At 35.3% G+C, this 16,210-nt stretch overlaps 1 protein-coding gene across 1 annotated transcript; it reads left to right on the forward strand.

Moving 5' to 3' along the window:
* The first annotated feature begins 459 nt into the window (after positions 1-459).
* On the forward strand, positions 460-6,930 carry LOC129870391 (1-aminocyclopropane-1-carboxylate oxidase homolog 4-like). Its single transcript, XM_055945163.1, has 2 exons — positions 460-1,364; positions 6,503-6,930. Exons 1-2 carry the CDS (start codon positions 522-524, stop codon positions 6,761-6,763), a joined length of 1,104 nt encoding a protein of 367 aa, XP_055801138.1. The 5' UTR covers positions 460-521; the 3' UTR covers positions 6,764-6,930.
* Positions 6,931-16,210: the final 9,280 nt, after the last annotated feature.

Consider the following 16,210-nt stretch of genomic DNA (forward strand, 5'->3'; position numbering starts at 1 on the left):
GACACTGACAACTTTCAACTTCCATTAATTTTGTACGCAGTGTATATATATACTTTTTCCGATTTTTCGTAATCAAGTAATTTAAATTTAATCGCTATGCAGCCTTTTTATTTGAATCGTTATTATCAATAGTATTTTTAGTAATTACATTTCGAAAAATAGAAAGCTTTTTATAAGATTAGTGATTTTTTAAACGAGTCATTTTTTTTGGGTGAAAATATTTTAGAAAATACTTTGTTTTTTTCTGCTAAAAATTATTACAAATTCCAATTGATTCAACAATTGGTCGTATAATATTTTTAAATTTTTTTAATGAAATTTATATATCTATAAATTAAGTAAAAAATATTATATATTAAAATAATTTAACAATTTATGATCAAAATCGATTTATTTTTATGTAGAAATTCGAAAATTGACACCGCCGCAGAGGGAGTGTATATATATATGATGTTCCTGTTTCATTCACTTCCTTCTTCTCCACCCAAAAAAGCCATTTCTGTGTATCACAAAGCACAAAAATGTCGAATTCCGGTCCCCTGAACCCAAGCCCAGTTCCGAACTCCGATCGTCTCGAACAACTGAAACAATTCGACGAATCGAAAATCGGAGTCAAAGGACTTGTTGATAAAGGTCTCACTACCATACCCAATTTCTTCATCCACCCGGAACAACCAAACCAGGAACCCAAAACCCGACCCGGTAATTGCAAACACTCCATTCCCATCGTTGACTTCTCTGCTCCTCGGTCAACCGTCGTTGAACAAGTTCATCGTGCCTCAACGACCCTCGGATTCTTCCAGATTATCAATCACTCTGTTCCGGTAAACGCCATAAACAGAATCGTAGGTTCGATTAAATCGTTCAACGAACAGCCTGATGAATTGAAGATGAAGTATTACAGCAGGGATATTACTCGTGGATCAGCCTTCTCTACGAACTTCGACTTGTACAACTCGAAAGCTGCAAGCTGGAGGGATACGTTGCAAGTGAGGTTGGCTCCTATTTCGCCGGAGTGGGAGTATGTGCCGGAGGTGTGTAGGGAGTCGGTTGTTGAGTGGGATAAGGAAGTGGTAAAAATTGGGGATGAATTGATGGGTTTGTTGTGTGAAGGGTTAGGGGTGAAAAAGGAGAGATTGAAGGAATTGTCTTGTTTGAATGGAAGAGTTATGGCTGCACATTACTATCCATATTGTCCTCAGCCGGAGTTGACGAAAGGGCTGACGCCGCATACGGATCCCGGTGTGTTAACGGTGTTGGTGCAAAATGAAATGATTGGGTTGCAAGTGAAATTTGATGAAGATTGGGTGGATTTGAAGCCGATTCCGGGGGCTATTGTGATTAATATTGGTGATATTCTCCAGGTATATATACTCTTTACTTGCTTGTAATTAGACTTGTATAATTTGCATGCTTGGAGGACATTTTATATGTAGGGGTTAGACCGGGTTTAATAGCCCCTTATATGGTCTAGCCCTTCCCTAGACACTATGTATAGTGCACTGGACTTTCCTTTTGCCCAATTCGGTGCACATGCACATGGGTCTGGATCTCTACTATTCTTTACTTAAATATAAGAACTTGGTTCACAGGATGAACTGTTACTGTGTCTGCCACACATTTGTACTAGTTGAACCAAAGCCCTGGGATGAGTTTAATCCAATCCATCGAACGGTGGTTTATGTTTGAGAGATGAATTTAATCGAATCCATGAGCTTATAAGACGTACTGTTTGTGTCTGGTGTCAATTTTTTTAGGACAAAGTTAGAACAATTCATAAGGTTAGTAAATATTTGAGGAATGAATATAATCAAGCCTATGAGCTTACTGGATGAATTTAGTCATGTTCTCATTTGGCCATGTTAAACTCAAAGCAGCTTTAGCTGTTGGACTTGGACCAGGATTGATCTGAAAAATGCAACATGTAGACTTTATCTAAGTTCAGATTCAATTCTTTTAGGATAAAGTTAAGATCATTTCCTGAACTTAAGAGACCATTTAGGTCAAAAGTGCGTCTGAGGTTTCTGCTGCTCTTCTTTTAGCATAGATGTATGTTTGACTCATTTATGGTTGTGCACGATTGATAATTATCTTTCATTGTGGTTTTTGGTTTCTGATTATAAAACCTATAGATGCATGATGGAAGAGGTGAGTGGTGACTAATGAATGATCTTGGTAGATGAATGAACTCTTTAAAATAGCTAGTTGCTTATGGAAAGTCCAATATGAGACAGCCTCAATGCCATTCAAGCAGGTGATTTTGTTGGTTTGGCTGATAAAGGAAGTACCTTTTGCTTAAGCATTTGCTTACCAAGGAAAAGAGAAGATTGGGGATGAATCTCCTGTTCTTATATGACACTTATATTTTTTAACGGTAAATGTGTGAAACTTGGAATATTTCACACCTTCTTAAGAGTAACTTGTAAGGTCGAATTTTTCTAATTGCTCCAACTATTATTAGTTGTTAGCTTCAGTAGATGCATTTGCATGTTGCTCCTAGAAGTAACAATTTTCAATTTTTGGACGTTAACATATTGAACATTGTGTTTTCACTATTGGGAGGGTTCAAAATTGTTCATTTTATGGTTCACATAGTGTGGATTTGAGAGCATCCATGTGCCTTTGGCTATATATTAGTCACGAACTGATCTTATATTTTACTAGTTTAGGGAGAAGTTAAATTGCCTTTACAAAGGTGTCATACTAGACCAATACAAATCATTTGCATTTGTTTCTTGACTGTTCTTTTTCCAAGGAATTGTAACATGGATTGTTTAGTATCTTTGAGAAACACTTTATTATCCCTATAAACTGAATGGTTCAAGTCACACTAACATAAATATGTCATTTTAACAGCTGTAGCAAGAATAATAGAATCTGTAGCTGAAGTATTGTGCATTAGGTGCTTAACAGCTGAAATTTTAGGTTGCATTGCAGTGGCAGATGATTTTCAATGCCGATACTTTGTGAGATGAGTTTAGGATGGAGTTCTTCTTCTTGTTTGGGAGTTTTCATTTGTTATAAAAGAAAGCTATCATGTTTGCATTTTTCTCATTTTGACTCTTGTGAGAAAAGCATGCCTACATGTTCTCCAAGTTTAGGTATCCAAGACTAGCATGCATGCTTGTAGGGTTCAAGAGAGTAAAAAATTTCAATTTGCATAATTTCAATTGCTGAATGTTGACATACATACTGGCTGAATAGGAAGTTCATTCGCTAGTGTATTTGTTCTTTTTGTAATGTTTTGGTATGACATTCAAAATTGTTGTAGAACTTTGTCCGTCAACAACAGTTCTTTGCCTTGTGGTTGGGAACATGTTCAATATCTAGGAAAACCTCATTTCCATAATTTTCGTTCTCATTTTAGCCTTCTGCTAAGGTCTATCGGAAACAACCTACTCCACAAAGGTAGGTGTAAGGTCTGCAGACCCCACCCTCCCCAACCCCACTTGTGAGACCACACTGGGTATGTTGTTGTTGCTGTAATAGTTTAGCCTTCCACTAAAGATAAGCTATTTTGGTTGCATGTGTACATTTTGATGCACCTTTGTCTTGCTGGCATGCCCATACTAATCACCCCATGATTTATTTCTGGAAATCATGATATTCAGCAAAGAGCTTGGAAAGATGTTTTTTTTTTATGAATACTTTGATTATTAATATTTCAACCAAATAATTGTCATTCTATAGACCTATCTTTTAGTTTCTCCCTTGAGCTCTTTCTCCTATGTACCTCTTCCTTGTTGAGAAATGTTATTTTGGGTGAGTCACAACCAACAAAAAAAGTCGCGTCTTCAACTTTTGACAAGTGGTTTGGTGGGCCCATTTACTTATAAAACAACAACAATGAAATCTTCAGCGGAACGGGCACGGAGAAAAAGAAGTGTGGAGGAGAAGCAGCCGAGCTCATTCCCTTCGCTTCCTGGGCCCAAAGCAGTGCAGTCTTTCCTGGTAGAGTATGCACATATGTTGTCTCTATGTCATGGAGGTAGAGAGGCTGTTTTCGAAAGACCCCGACTCGAGAATTTACTGATACTAGAGTTAATTTTAAAAAAAACAAAGAAGAAAAATGAACTTGTAGTGGAATGTGGACGAGTAAATAAACAAAAACTAAATAAAAATGAGAATAATAGTGGACTGTGGGTCTCATGCATTAAAGCCTACAATCTGAAATGAAAATGACTTGAAGAAAACGAAAAAAACTTCAATGCATTAAAACTATTCTCATCTTGTCCACCTAAAGCACCCAAACACTTCTTCCTTAAATGGATTAATGTAAAACACCTTGTTTCTTCCTCTTGTTCCACCTAAAACAACTTGTCAGTACAACCTTCTCGCTTCTTCGACCTATTCCACCTGAAATAACTTTTCAATGCTTCCTGTATCTCTGCAACGTGAAGAGTCATTCTTGGTTCTTTTTTTTTTCCAGACTTCCATAATTATTTCATTTAAAATATGCTCATTATTCCAAACGTAAGCATGCAATTGCTTTGGATGCAACCTTCAAATTGGATTTTAAGCATGGATCTTTCTCTCTGTCTCATGGATTCTTTGTATGTTGCTCACACAAAAAGGAATAAAAACATATATGTCAGATGTCTCCAAACTGAAATTTCTTAAGACTCTTCTTTACTTGACAATTTTACTACCATAAGATAAAAATTCACATATCGTACTTTTCTTTTTGAGACGGGCCAAGTTGTATTCCTGAGCATTAAGGCTATGCTGACAACCTCCAAAAGTGATACAACTATAGAAAAGAAAATAGCTTTACAGAGAACCTAATAAATCTACAAGTTGATCTATATCCTCTATACATTGTTGTTTCACCAACAAAACAAAGATACAATACAATTCCTTACTTTCTAAATGAAATTGGACCTATCTTCAAAACCTCTTCCATTTCCTTCTCTCCACACAGTCCACCAAATGCAAGATGGTATTATCCTTCACCATCTTTTCTGAGTTTTACTCTCTCCCCTTTTAATCCAACAACTTAGGAGATCTGATGTATCTGGTTTTTGTTAGGCTGGGGAAAATTTCCCAAAGTCGAGCAGTGAACTTGCAATGAAGAAACAAGTGTTTGCTTGTCTCCTCTCTTTAACCACTAACCATGTGAAGCACTTCACCTTAGTAGGTGTCAAGCTTTTCCAGATGGAGCTCCATTGGTATTGTGATCTCCCTGACAAACCTTGCATTTCTCTTTTGTATGCATTGTTGACTGAGAAACCCCAATCTTTGCGAGATGCTTCCAAAGAATTCTATCAGGTTCTGTTGAGATGACACTGGAACCTCCTAGTTTCTCTAGTAATAATGCCACCCTCTCCACTTTCCAATCGTTTAACAATCTTCTCAAAAAGAGGTCTCACCCCTGGGGTGTCCAATATATAGGGAGTAGCTTTTGTGAGCGATATATTGAGAAGTCATGAGAGATAAGGAAGGATATGCGCCTAAAATCCATGGAAGTAGCAGAAAAAAAATCTAACAGTCGATTTATTATTTTGATAGAACAGGATCAACAATTGATTTCCCATGTGGAGGTTGTTGCATCCAAAGTAATTACACATTTAACTTTTGATAAGTGAGCATATTTTAAATGGAATAACTATGATAATTTTGAGGTATAGAGTTTCGCATCAATCATTCAAAGGTATTTATGATATGAATATTCTTCATAAGTACACTCTAAGGGGCCGTTTGGTAGGGTGTATAAGAATAGTGCCGAATATGGTGTATTAGTAATGTTGGTATTAGTTACGATGAAATTATTTATTATGCAGTTTTTGGTTTGGTATGCTAAAAATAACATGCATTGCATAATTTCTTAAAAAATTATTTATTTACAAAAATTTCCTCCACAAATATGATGGAAAGGGGCTTGAGGGGCAATTGTATTAATGCATTCATTAAAACCCCTTGTATTGCTAATACCATAGTTGCCCATGTATTAGTTATACATAGCATAATACCAAATAGAGAGTATATATAGGTTGAAAAATTGTACCAAATAAAGTATTAGTAGTACACAAAGTTAATGCATGCATTATTTTTTTTAATGCATCCGACTAAACGACCCCTAAAAGTATTGAGAAGCTTTAATTATTTTATCTTAGATCGGTTAGCTTTGTCTCTTGTGATACTGGCTTCTTCATTGTGGTAAATGATGACCACCAAGATTGGGAGCGACGTGCCAATTGTCAGGCTAGGAAGTTAGGAACCTGGAACAATTGTTTTTTCTAATACGGTTAACCAAAGCAATGTATTATCGGGGCTATAGAACAAAGGATTATCTCAGACTTCTAACACCTTCAAACCAAAACAAGCTTTTATGGTGTGGATTTACTTCTTGGGGTAGTAATGGAAAATTCGACTGAGACCAAAATGCTGTGTCAAGAACAACTATTTATATGTTTAATTTTGACTTTTTCAATGCGTATCTTTTGTGTTACTCATGTTTCCTCAGCACAATATGTATCATGATGAATCAACTTCACTTTTACAGATAATATCGAATGATGAATACAAGAGCGTGGAGCACCGAGTTCTTGCCAACCCTTTTCAAGAACCACGCGTATCAGTTGCCATCTTCTTTAACCCAGGCCAAAGAGAGAACTCATTCGGACCTCTGCCTGAACTGATATCAGATGAAAAGCCAGCAGTTTACCGGGAATTCATGTACAAGGACTATATGGGACGATTCTTTTCAAAGGAGTTGGATGGGAAGACTTTGACAAATTACTACAGGGTTTCAAATCAAATATAACAATATCCTTATATATATGTGTTGCATCAAATTACTGTAACTATAAATATGTTGTGGAATAAGTACTGAAAAGTAGAAAACTTCATCAAACATATATACACTTGTAAATGTTCTGTACCTTGAACAGGCGTGACAATATCTATAATATCTGTCTTTCTTCTCTTTTATTATTTTATTGTCGTTCTATGTTCTATTCGCGACCCTTTGTACCGTTCATAGTATCCCGGGTGTCGCTGAGGGCATACGGGGCTTGGTTCAATAAATATTAGGGAAAGATTTTCCCTTTTCACATGCACAAAGACTCGATTACAAAAAAATAAAATAAAATTACAGCAACGTTTATCACTATTATGAATATTCAGAAATTAAATTGCGGCTCAGATGCATCAATTGATAAACCCAGGTTTTAATCGGATGATTCACAGAGAGATCTCGATTTAATATTTGGGAAAAGTGTCAAATTTACCCTTCTACTCTTCGAAAATGATCAATATTACTCTCCAGTAGACTTTACGGTTGTGTTAAGGTGTGGTGAAAATGGTAGACTTTGAGGAGAAGTAGAGGAGGAGTAAAGGTTTGGGGATCAAAATATCAGTGTCACGTGAAATTAGGTGTCCATCTTGGGCAATTCCAATGAATGAGGATTATTTTAAACTATTTAGTAACGACCGAAGTTATTTTACACACGATAGTATGACAGATGGTAAAATCGATCTTTTTCACATAGTAAAGGAGAATATTGACCTTGTTCCCATATATATACATATATATTTGAATAATTCTAATTTTATACAATTTTCACATTTTCAAAAATTTAAATTCATGAAAATATCTAAGTATGATTTTTACATTGATATATTATGTTAATATTTTCTCATTATCACTAATATAGAATGTGCGTCAAATTAATATCTCAAGAGGTGCAATTGGCTAGAAGTGATAAATTTGAGGATAGGCAAAGATAGATTGAGGAAGAATAGAAAAGGTGATTAGATAGAACATGACATATCGAGGATACAATCCTAGATTGCAGAGCATAAATAACCAGAATTAGGGTAGATGATTAGTGAATTGAGTGTTTTCTTCCCTCCCTTTGATAGAGCGAGACTTAAATCCAGGGCATCTATTTGCTTCCTTACCATTATTATTATTCTTATGCTAGCATTACTTCATTCTTTGATTTATTACTATTGTCATTTCATTTACTTTGGTTATTTACACTATTTTGTTGTTAGTACTTTTCTTTAATTTCTTCATTATTTTGCTTTTTGCGTTTGTATTGAATATTAACATGTGCAATATCCATATATGCACATGGTGTAAGTGACAGTTAGTTGATGTAAATATTGTGTTAGTTAGCTGGATTCGTATCATGTGTATGTAGTGTTTGTTATATGTAGGGCCCACACTAATTAAGAGGTAGTTAGTTGAGATTAGAGAGAACACTTAGCTGCTAAGCTAAATATATGTAATCAGGAGGGTAGATATTTTGTATATTAACGACTTTTCATCTCTCTAAACTTTACCTTTCTCTCAAGCTTCTCTCTAAGCTTTTTTCAAATTCATCCTTCACGTTGGCTGCAATGGTGATTTCTACATGGTATCAGAGCAGGATTGAAGAACTATTCAACCATCCAACCTCGAATTAAAGAACTGTGGTGAGGAATCGGAGCCAAAGAGAGCTGAAGACATTAAGAGGTAAGCAAAAATGATGGAAGGTTAACAATGGTCAGATCCACCACAATCGCACCATTTGCGTGAAAGGATGGTCGTAGAACATGGTCATCCCTTGTATGTGCACCCATCGGACACATCAGGGTGCGTGTTTGCGCTGGTGAAACTCACCGGATCGGAAAATTATGGAGTTTGGAGCAGGGCCATGAGGATTGCACTTTTGGCCAAGAAGAAGTTGGGCTTTGTAACTGGGACATGCACCAAAGACTCATTTGATGAATCTCTTCACGAACAATGGGAGACGGTGAATGCAATCGTCCTCTCATGGATCATGAACACGGTGTCAGAGAATCTGCTTAGTGGTATTGTCTATGCATCAGATGTGCACCTAGTTTGGGAAGACTTGAAGGAGAGTTTTGATAAGGTGAATCGTGTGAGGATTTTTCAAATACACACAGCAACTGCGAATCACAAGCAAGGAACTGATCCAGTGTCCGTGTATTTCTCTAAGTTGAAGGAGATGTGGAATGAATCTGATGTGATAGCCCCTTCCCCAAATTGTGGTTGTCCAAAGTCAAAGGACTACATTGAGTACTTACAGCAGCAAAGACTAATGCAGTTTCTAAGCGGTTTGAATGAGTCATATGATCAGGACAGGAGACAAATTTTGATGAAATTCACCACACCAACTGTGAATCAGGCATATGCCTTAATAGTGCAGGATGAAAGTTAGCAGGAAAGCACTGAGAGGTTTAATCCAATTGTGATGCAAGCTAAGAGAAGAGACAACTACAAGGGAAATTCCATGTACTGTGAGAACTGTCACATGAGAAACCACACAAAGAGTGACTGTTATAAAATTATTGGATATCCTGCAGAAAGAGACAATAAGTTTAACAGAAGAATGAGAGGCAACTATGAAGGGCATAACAACCATCGAGAGGGTTGGAGGAAAGACACATACAAAGATAAGTACAAAAGAGATAATAATGAAGGATGGAGAAGAGACACACATACTGTAGTTGCCAACGGTGTAGGTATTTCTCAAGAAAAACACCCACGGACAACTGACAGCCGAAGTAATATCCTGATGATAACAAGAGAGATGATGGCAAGAGTGGACATTATGCTTCAGATGGCAAGGACTCTGACGAATATCAAGCTCATATGACAGGTACTGTAACTTGTCTGTTGTCTCAACTAGCAAAGTGTGAGTGGATAGTTGATTCTGGTGCCTCCCACCATGTCACTGCAAATGAGAAGTTGTTGAAAGACATGCATAGCACACATACTAGTGGAGATTTGAAAATGCATTTGCCTAATGGAGACACAGTACCAATCACACACACAGGGTACACTGAATTGTTTAGAGGGGAGAAAATATCAAATATGTTGTTTGTGCCAGATTTCAAATACAATCTGCTGTCAGTGTCAAAATTAACTAAAGAGTTATGTTGTTCAGTTAATTTCTTCCCTGATCACTGTGTTTTCCAGGATCTGTACAGTGGCAGGGTGAAGGGGATTGGTAGATTGCAAGGAGGTCTATACATCTTTCAAGGATTAGATGAAGATACAGAGTAGAAAGAAAGTGTAAAACAAGCCCACCTAGCAGCTGTCAATGAAAGATGCAACTTATGGCATATGATACTGGGTCATCCTTCCATCTCTACTATGAAGAACATACCAGAATTTAGGAATAAGATTGATGTCAATACTTATAACCATTGTAAGATTTGCCCTATAGCAAAATGAACTAGATTGCAATTTCCTTTAAGTCATTCTAGAACTGGTAAGCCTTTTGAGTTGATTCATTTGGACCTATGGGGTCCCTATAGAACTCCTACATTTGATGGAAAGAACTATTTCCTCACCATTGTTGATGATCACACAAGGTACACTTGGGTTTATCTGTTGCAGTTGAAGACTGAAGTGATTGTTGTTCTAAGATAATTTGTTGCTTATGTTAATACTCAGTTCAATTGTAAATTCAAAGCTATTAGATCTGATAATGGGACTGGATTTTTTAACTCACAATGTTCTGAGCTGCTGTATAGCTTAGTCATAGTTCATCAAAGCAGTTATCCTTACACTCCCCAGGAGAATGGGGTGGTTGAAAGGAAGCACAAACATATTTTGGAAATGGCCAAGGAAGTCAAATTCCAAGCTCATTTTCCTACTAAATATTGGGATTTTTGTGTCAAGGCTGCAGTTTATCTAATGAACAGGTTGCCATCAACTGCTCTGCAGGACAAAACTCCATATGAATTGTTGTTTCACAAGAGGGCTATTATTGATCATCTCAGAGTCATTGGCTGCCTATGTTATGTCACTACACTGCCAAGAGCTGAAAAGTTTGCCTCCAAAGCCACAATAGCTGTCTTAATGGGATTTTCAGAAATACAAAAGGGTTATATTGTCCTCGAACTATCTAACAACAAGTTCCTTGTTAGCAAGGATGTGGTATTTAGAGAAACTGAATTTCCTTTTCTTACCAACTCAAAATCAGGTTCCGATTTTTTCTTTCCACCAGGACCAGACATCACTCATTCTGAGTCATCAATCCAACCTAATCATCTCAAGTCCACACCAGTAGGAGAAAGGGGGCCACTGCCACCACCTGACAATGGCGATGCTGCTATGGATCCTACTACCACTCCTGTTGAACAAGGTGAACAAACTCCATTGCAGGTGCAGGTCAATACTCCTTCTGCTGTGAATGCAAGACCTACAAGGACTACTAGGAGGCTGGGTGGTTGAATGACTACATTTCTAATAATAGTCATGATGGAACTAACACTTATCCTATGGACAAATATGTGTCATATGCAGCAACATCAAGCAAGTATAAGAGTTATTTAGCAAAATTCTCAAGTCATTTTTAAACCCAAAACCTTTAAACAAGCCTCAAGAGATAGTAGATGGGTAGAAGACATGAAGCAAGAAGTCAAGGCATTGGAAGAAAATCATACTTGGAAGGTTGTTGACCTTCCAAATAAGAAGAATGCAGTAGGTTCAAAATGGCCATACAAGATCAAATATAAAGCTAATGGAGAAGTTGAAAGATTCAAGGCAAAATTAATGGCAAAGGAATACAACCAAAAGGAGGGCCTCGACTATCATGAAACCTTCTCTCCAGTGGCCAAAATGATTACTGTGAGGTCTGTAATTGCATTAGCAGCATCAAATGGTTGGAATCTTCATCAGATAGATGTGTACAATGCATTCTTGCAAGGAGACTTGTATGAAGAAGTGTATATGAAGTTGCCAGATGGCTTCAAGAAATAGGGGGAGACCAAGGTGTGCAGATTACTGAAATCATTATATGGCCTGAAGCAGGCATCAAGGCAATGGAACATAAAGTTGACTGATGCCTTAGTAGCTGCAGGATTCAGCCAAAGTGCACATGATTACTCTCTCTTCACAAGAAAATCAGGTACTGATATTGTAATAATTTTAGTGTATGTAGATAACCTGCTCATCACTGGAAACAACAACATTCTTATAGAAGAGGCAAAAAGGATTCTGCATCATGACTTCAAGGTCAAAGATCTAGGGGAGCTTAGATATTTCCTTGGAATTGAAATTTTGAGATCACAGTCTGATATTGTCCTCAATCAAAGAAAGTACATACAAGAACTCATATCAGAAATGGGACTAGCAGGAACAAGACCAGCTGCCACACCATTAGAAGCTGGAAGCAAGCTGACCACTGTGGAGTATGACAGAATTGTTGGAGTCAAGGGAGATGAAGTCCTTGAAGATGCTTCAAAATATCAAAGGTTGATAGGTAAGCTCCTCTATATCACCATCACAAGGCCTGATATCAGCTTTGCAGTTCAAACACTGAGCCAATTTATGTAAGTGCCAAAGGTGTCACACTGGGAGGCAACCATTAGAGTGGTCAAATACCTCAAAAATGCACCAGGAAAGGGTCTCATCTTCAGATCACAACAGACACAGGAGTTGACATGCTGGTGTGATTCAGATTGGACAGCATGTCCAAACACAAGAAGGTCCATCACAAAATATGCAGTAAAATTTAGAGAATCCTTAATATCCTAGAAATCAAAGACACAGCAAACAGTGTCGAAAAGCTCAGCTGAGGCTGAGTATAGGAGCATGGCAACAGTGGTAGCAGAGGTCACTTGGTTGTTGGGACTGTTCAAGGAGCTGGAAGTACAAATACACCAACTAGTGAGAGTTTGGAGTGATAGCAAGGCATCCATCCAGTTGGCTGCAAATCCAGTATACCACGAACGTACTAAACACATAGAAATTGATTGCAATTTCATAAGAGATAAGATAAAGGAAGGATCTATCCAAACTGAGTTCGTAGGTACAGGTGATGAGCAAGCGGACCTATTGACTAAAAGGCTGACTAGGCAACAACATTCGTATTTGACGATCAAGTTGGGAGTGCTGGACATTCTGCAGCCTCCAACTTGAGGGGGAGTATTGAATATTAACATGTGCAATATCCATATATGCACATGGTGTAAGTGACAGTTAGTTGATGTAAATATTGTGTTAGTTAGCTGGATTAGTATCATGTGTATGTAGTGTTTGTTAGATGTGGGGCCCACACTAATTAAGAGGTAGTTAGTTGAGATTAGAGAGAACACTTAGCTGCTAAGCTAAATATATGTAATCAGGAGGGTAGATATTTTGTATATTCTAACTTTTCATCTCTCTAAACTTTACCTTTCTCTCAAGCTTCTCTCTAAGCTTCTTCCAAATTCATCCTCCACGTTGGCTGCAATGGTGATTTCTACAATTTGCTTTTTTTTTTCAAATTGTTCTCGAGTCAAGATTCTATTGGAGATAGTTTAAGGTCTGCATATATTTTATTCTTTTCAAACTCTCTTGTGAAGCTATACTAAATATATTGTTGCTGTCAAATTAACATCTCAAATTTTATTTCATCCAAATATTGTCACAAAATAATATCATGAAATAATACAATTGTACATAACAAAAAGCAACAGATGGGCCAATTTTCATCCCTAGCAAAGTTAAAGCCAAATTCCATTTCATATCATCAATCACTTTAGTCCAAAAATAATAAAGAAATAAAGTAATATGAAAGAGAACAAAAAATACATAATTAACATCGTAACTTTTTTGAATTTTGAAGAAAGACAATAATTGTAGATCAACCAACCATTTTCCAATCATAGTTTCTTTACTTGTATATTTAAACCATTTTCCTCCGGGACTCTATGAGGTGCAAATTTAAAATAATTGGACTAAGGATATCAACTAATTTATATCAACTAATGATAAAGTAACATCAACGTGCCATTTTTCCTTTGTCACCTTACTTGATTAGACTAATTGAATAACGTTTTTCTGACTTGATATTCTTATTTGAAGCATTCCATAATAGTGCATCAAATTAAATATATAAATAATTTGATGAAAACATTTTACATACTTCAAATTCTGTTTCAAAATTTCAACCTTGTAAATATCTTTATTCATGTCGACAAGTCATTGGTTCTATATTGATACAACACGATAAATTGGAGAAAAGAACGTACAATGACATGCAAGAACGATCGAGTTGGTCGAGCGTCAGGTAATATTCCAAACGAGGAATATTAAATTCTGTATGCTTTTTTGATCAACCTCATTGCACGAAATATGTTTAGTGTAATTTATCTTTTTTATGTGATTTGTAAGCTATTATATTAAAATAAAATTTATCTTATGCGCACTTGAAAAATAGCGATCTCGAGTTTTCATTAAAATAAATTTATAATATGATCACGTTATGTCGTCAAAGGACCCACCCCAAACCCAAATTATTGTGATATTTCTTGCTAAATGTATGGCCTATTTTCCATAAAAGATTTGCACATGAAGTTCCTTCAAGTATGAAACATATATATGCAACCAATAAGTGTTTAACTTTTGACTAGTTATATTGCCTAGTATTCACATTACAATTAATTAATCATAGAGTTAATTACATTAAATACATTTGTAATATGATTTAATTTCGAATGTATTTCCTGTATTTTGAAATCAAGTACTTGTATCCCTATAATATGAATATTCTACACTTATTATAACCCTCTAAGAGACATATTCATGGCTAAGATTTTGTTTGTTTGTACTTAATGAAAGTTTTTTCATCATTCAGATCTCACTTATTAAGTTTGTTTGTTTTAAGGTATGCATGTTTGATTTTTATTTTTTTTATAAGTATTTAATAATTCACTGGGTTGTTGTTGTTGTTGTTACAAGTGTTTAATAAATCTAAATAGATATGATTGATAAAAATCTTTAATAAAATTTTAATATTATTAAAATATATATTTAAGAATTTCTACAGAAAGGACAATTTATCATTATTTTATCTACTTTGATCACTAATTAACTGACACCACTAGTGTTGCTCACCGTTATCAATTACCACCACCCTCAACTACTATCCTTAACCAAAACCATCACTATCAAAAATTACAACAATTAACTATCATCATCATTAGTCACCATTTATAATTATCACCGATCATCAACCATCGACATTAGCTATCACTAGCATCCATCATAATTATCAACCAAATCACTAACAACACCAACGTCAATAATCACAACCAATCATTATCACCATTATACCCACCATTTACGATCATCAGTTCAACCAGAATTACAACCATAAATCACTCTAACAATTACCATCTCTGACCATTTTTACATGTCCCAACCAACATTAACATTAACATTCACATCACTATAAGTATTATTGCAATTCTCCACAATTATCGGTCGACACCATCTTCCACCATCAACCATCACCATTAAATGTTATTATCAATCATCATCATCATCATCATTATCATTATAATCACCATTATTAGCTAATACTATTCTCAATTGCTACCCACAACCACCACCAACCTCCATATAATTTATTTAAAATATTTTTTTAATATAATATTAAATTATTTAATTTTTTATTTAAATTTTATATAAAAATGTGTTATGTATATGTAACCCAAAGTAAACGTTAATTTGTGTTGACGCACAGTTTGACCATAGAAAACGCATTAAATTTAATTATTTCATCTTTTACCTAACACATGAATTTCATGCATTTTAAGTGGCAACTCTGCGTTAGCACAAATTTAACGTTCAACGTTAACTTTGGTTACGTAACTCAGTTTTTTTTAAAAAAAATGAGTTTAACCTATTTACTCTCTCTGATTTAATTTATTTATCTAATTTTAATTTAACACGAAATTTAAAAAATTAAATACAATATGATATTTGAATCATGTAAAACATACTAAAATGTCTTTTAATCTTATGATTTTAAACATGACATATGAAAAGTTAGAATCAAAGAGTTATAATAAAAATAAGAGACAATCTTTTTAAACTAACTAAAAAAAAGGCCAGAAAATATTACTTCATTCATTTCAAAAAGAATAATCTATTTTTCTTTTAGTTTGCTTTAAAAAGAATGATTCATTTTTTAATTTTTTTTACAACACTTTAATTTCGACTTTCCACGTAACATGTTTCAGACTATAAGATTAAAAGACATTTTGATAAATTTAACATAATTTTAAATTAGAAACTTTGTGCCAAATCATTCTTTTTGAAACGAAGTAGTATATATATTTACTTTTGCAAATCCATTTTTATTATAAAAAAATAATTTTCATTTGCACCATTTATGTTTAGGAATCCACTTACTACACCTTTAGATTGTGTAAATCTTTAGATATGGTGGATGTAATACTAAAGATGTCCACCTTTGGT

This window comes from Solanum dulcamara, chromosome 10, assembly GCF_947179165.1.
Source record: "Solanum dulcamara chromosome 10, daSolDulc1.2, whole genome shotgun sequence".
NCBI classification, from domain to species: domain Eukaryota; kingdom Viridiplantae; phylum Streptophyta; class Magnoliopsida; order Solanales; family Solanaceae; genus Solanum; species Solanum dulcamara.

Bases quoted from the DNA above. Each gene is read 5' to 3' on its own strand.
- LOC129870391 (XM_055945163.1), top strand. From the start codon at position 522: ATGTCGAATTCCGGTCCCCTGAACCCAAGCCCAGTTCCGAACTCCGAT. The intron at 1,365-6,502 runs GTATATATACTC...TCACTTTTACAG, and splicing joins ATATTGGTGATATTCTCCAG to ATAATATCGAATGATGAATA.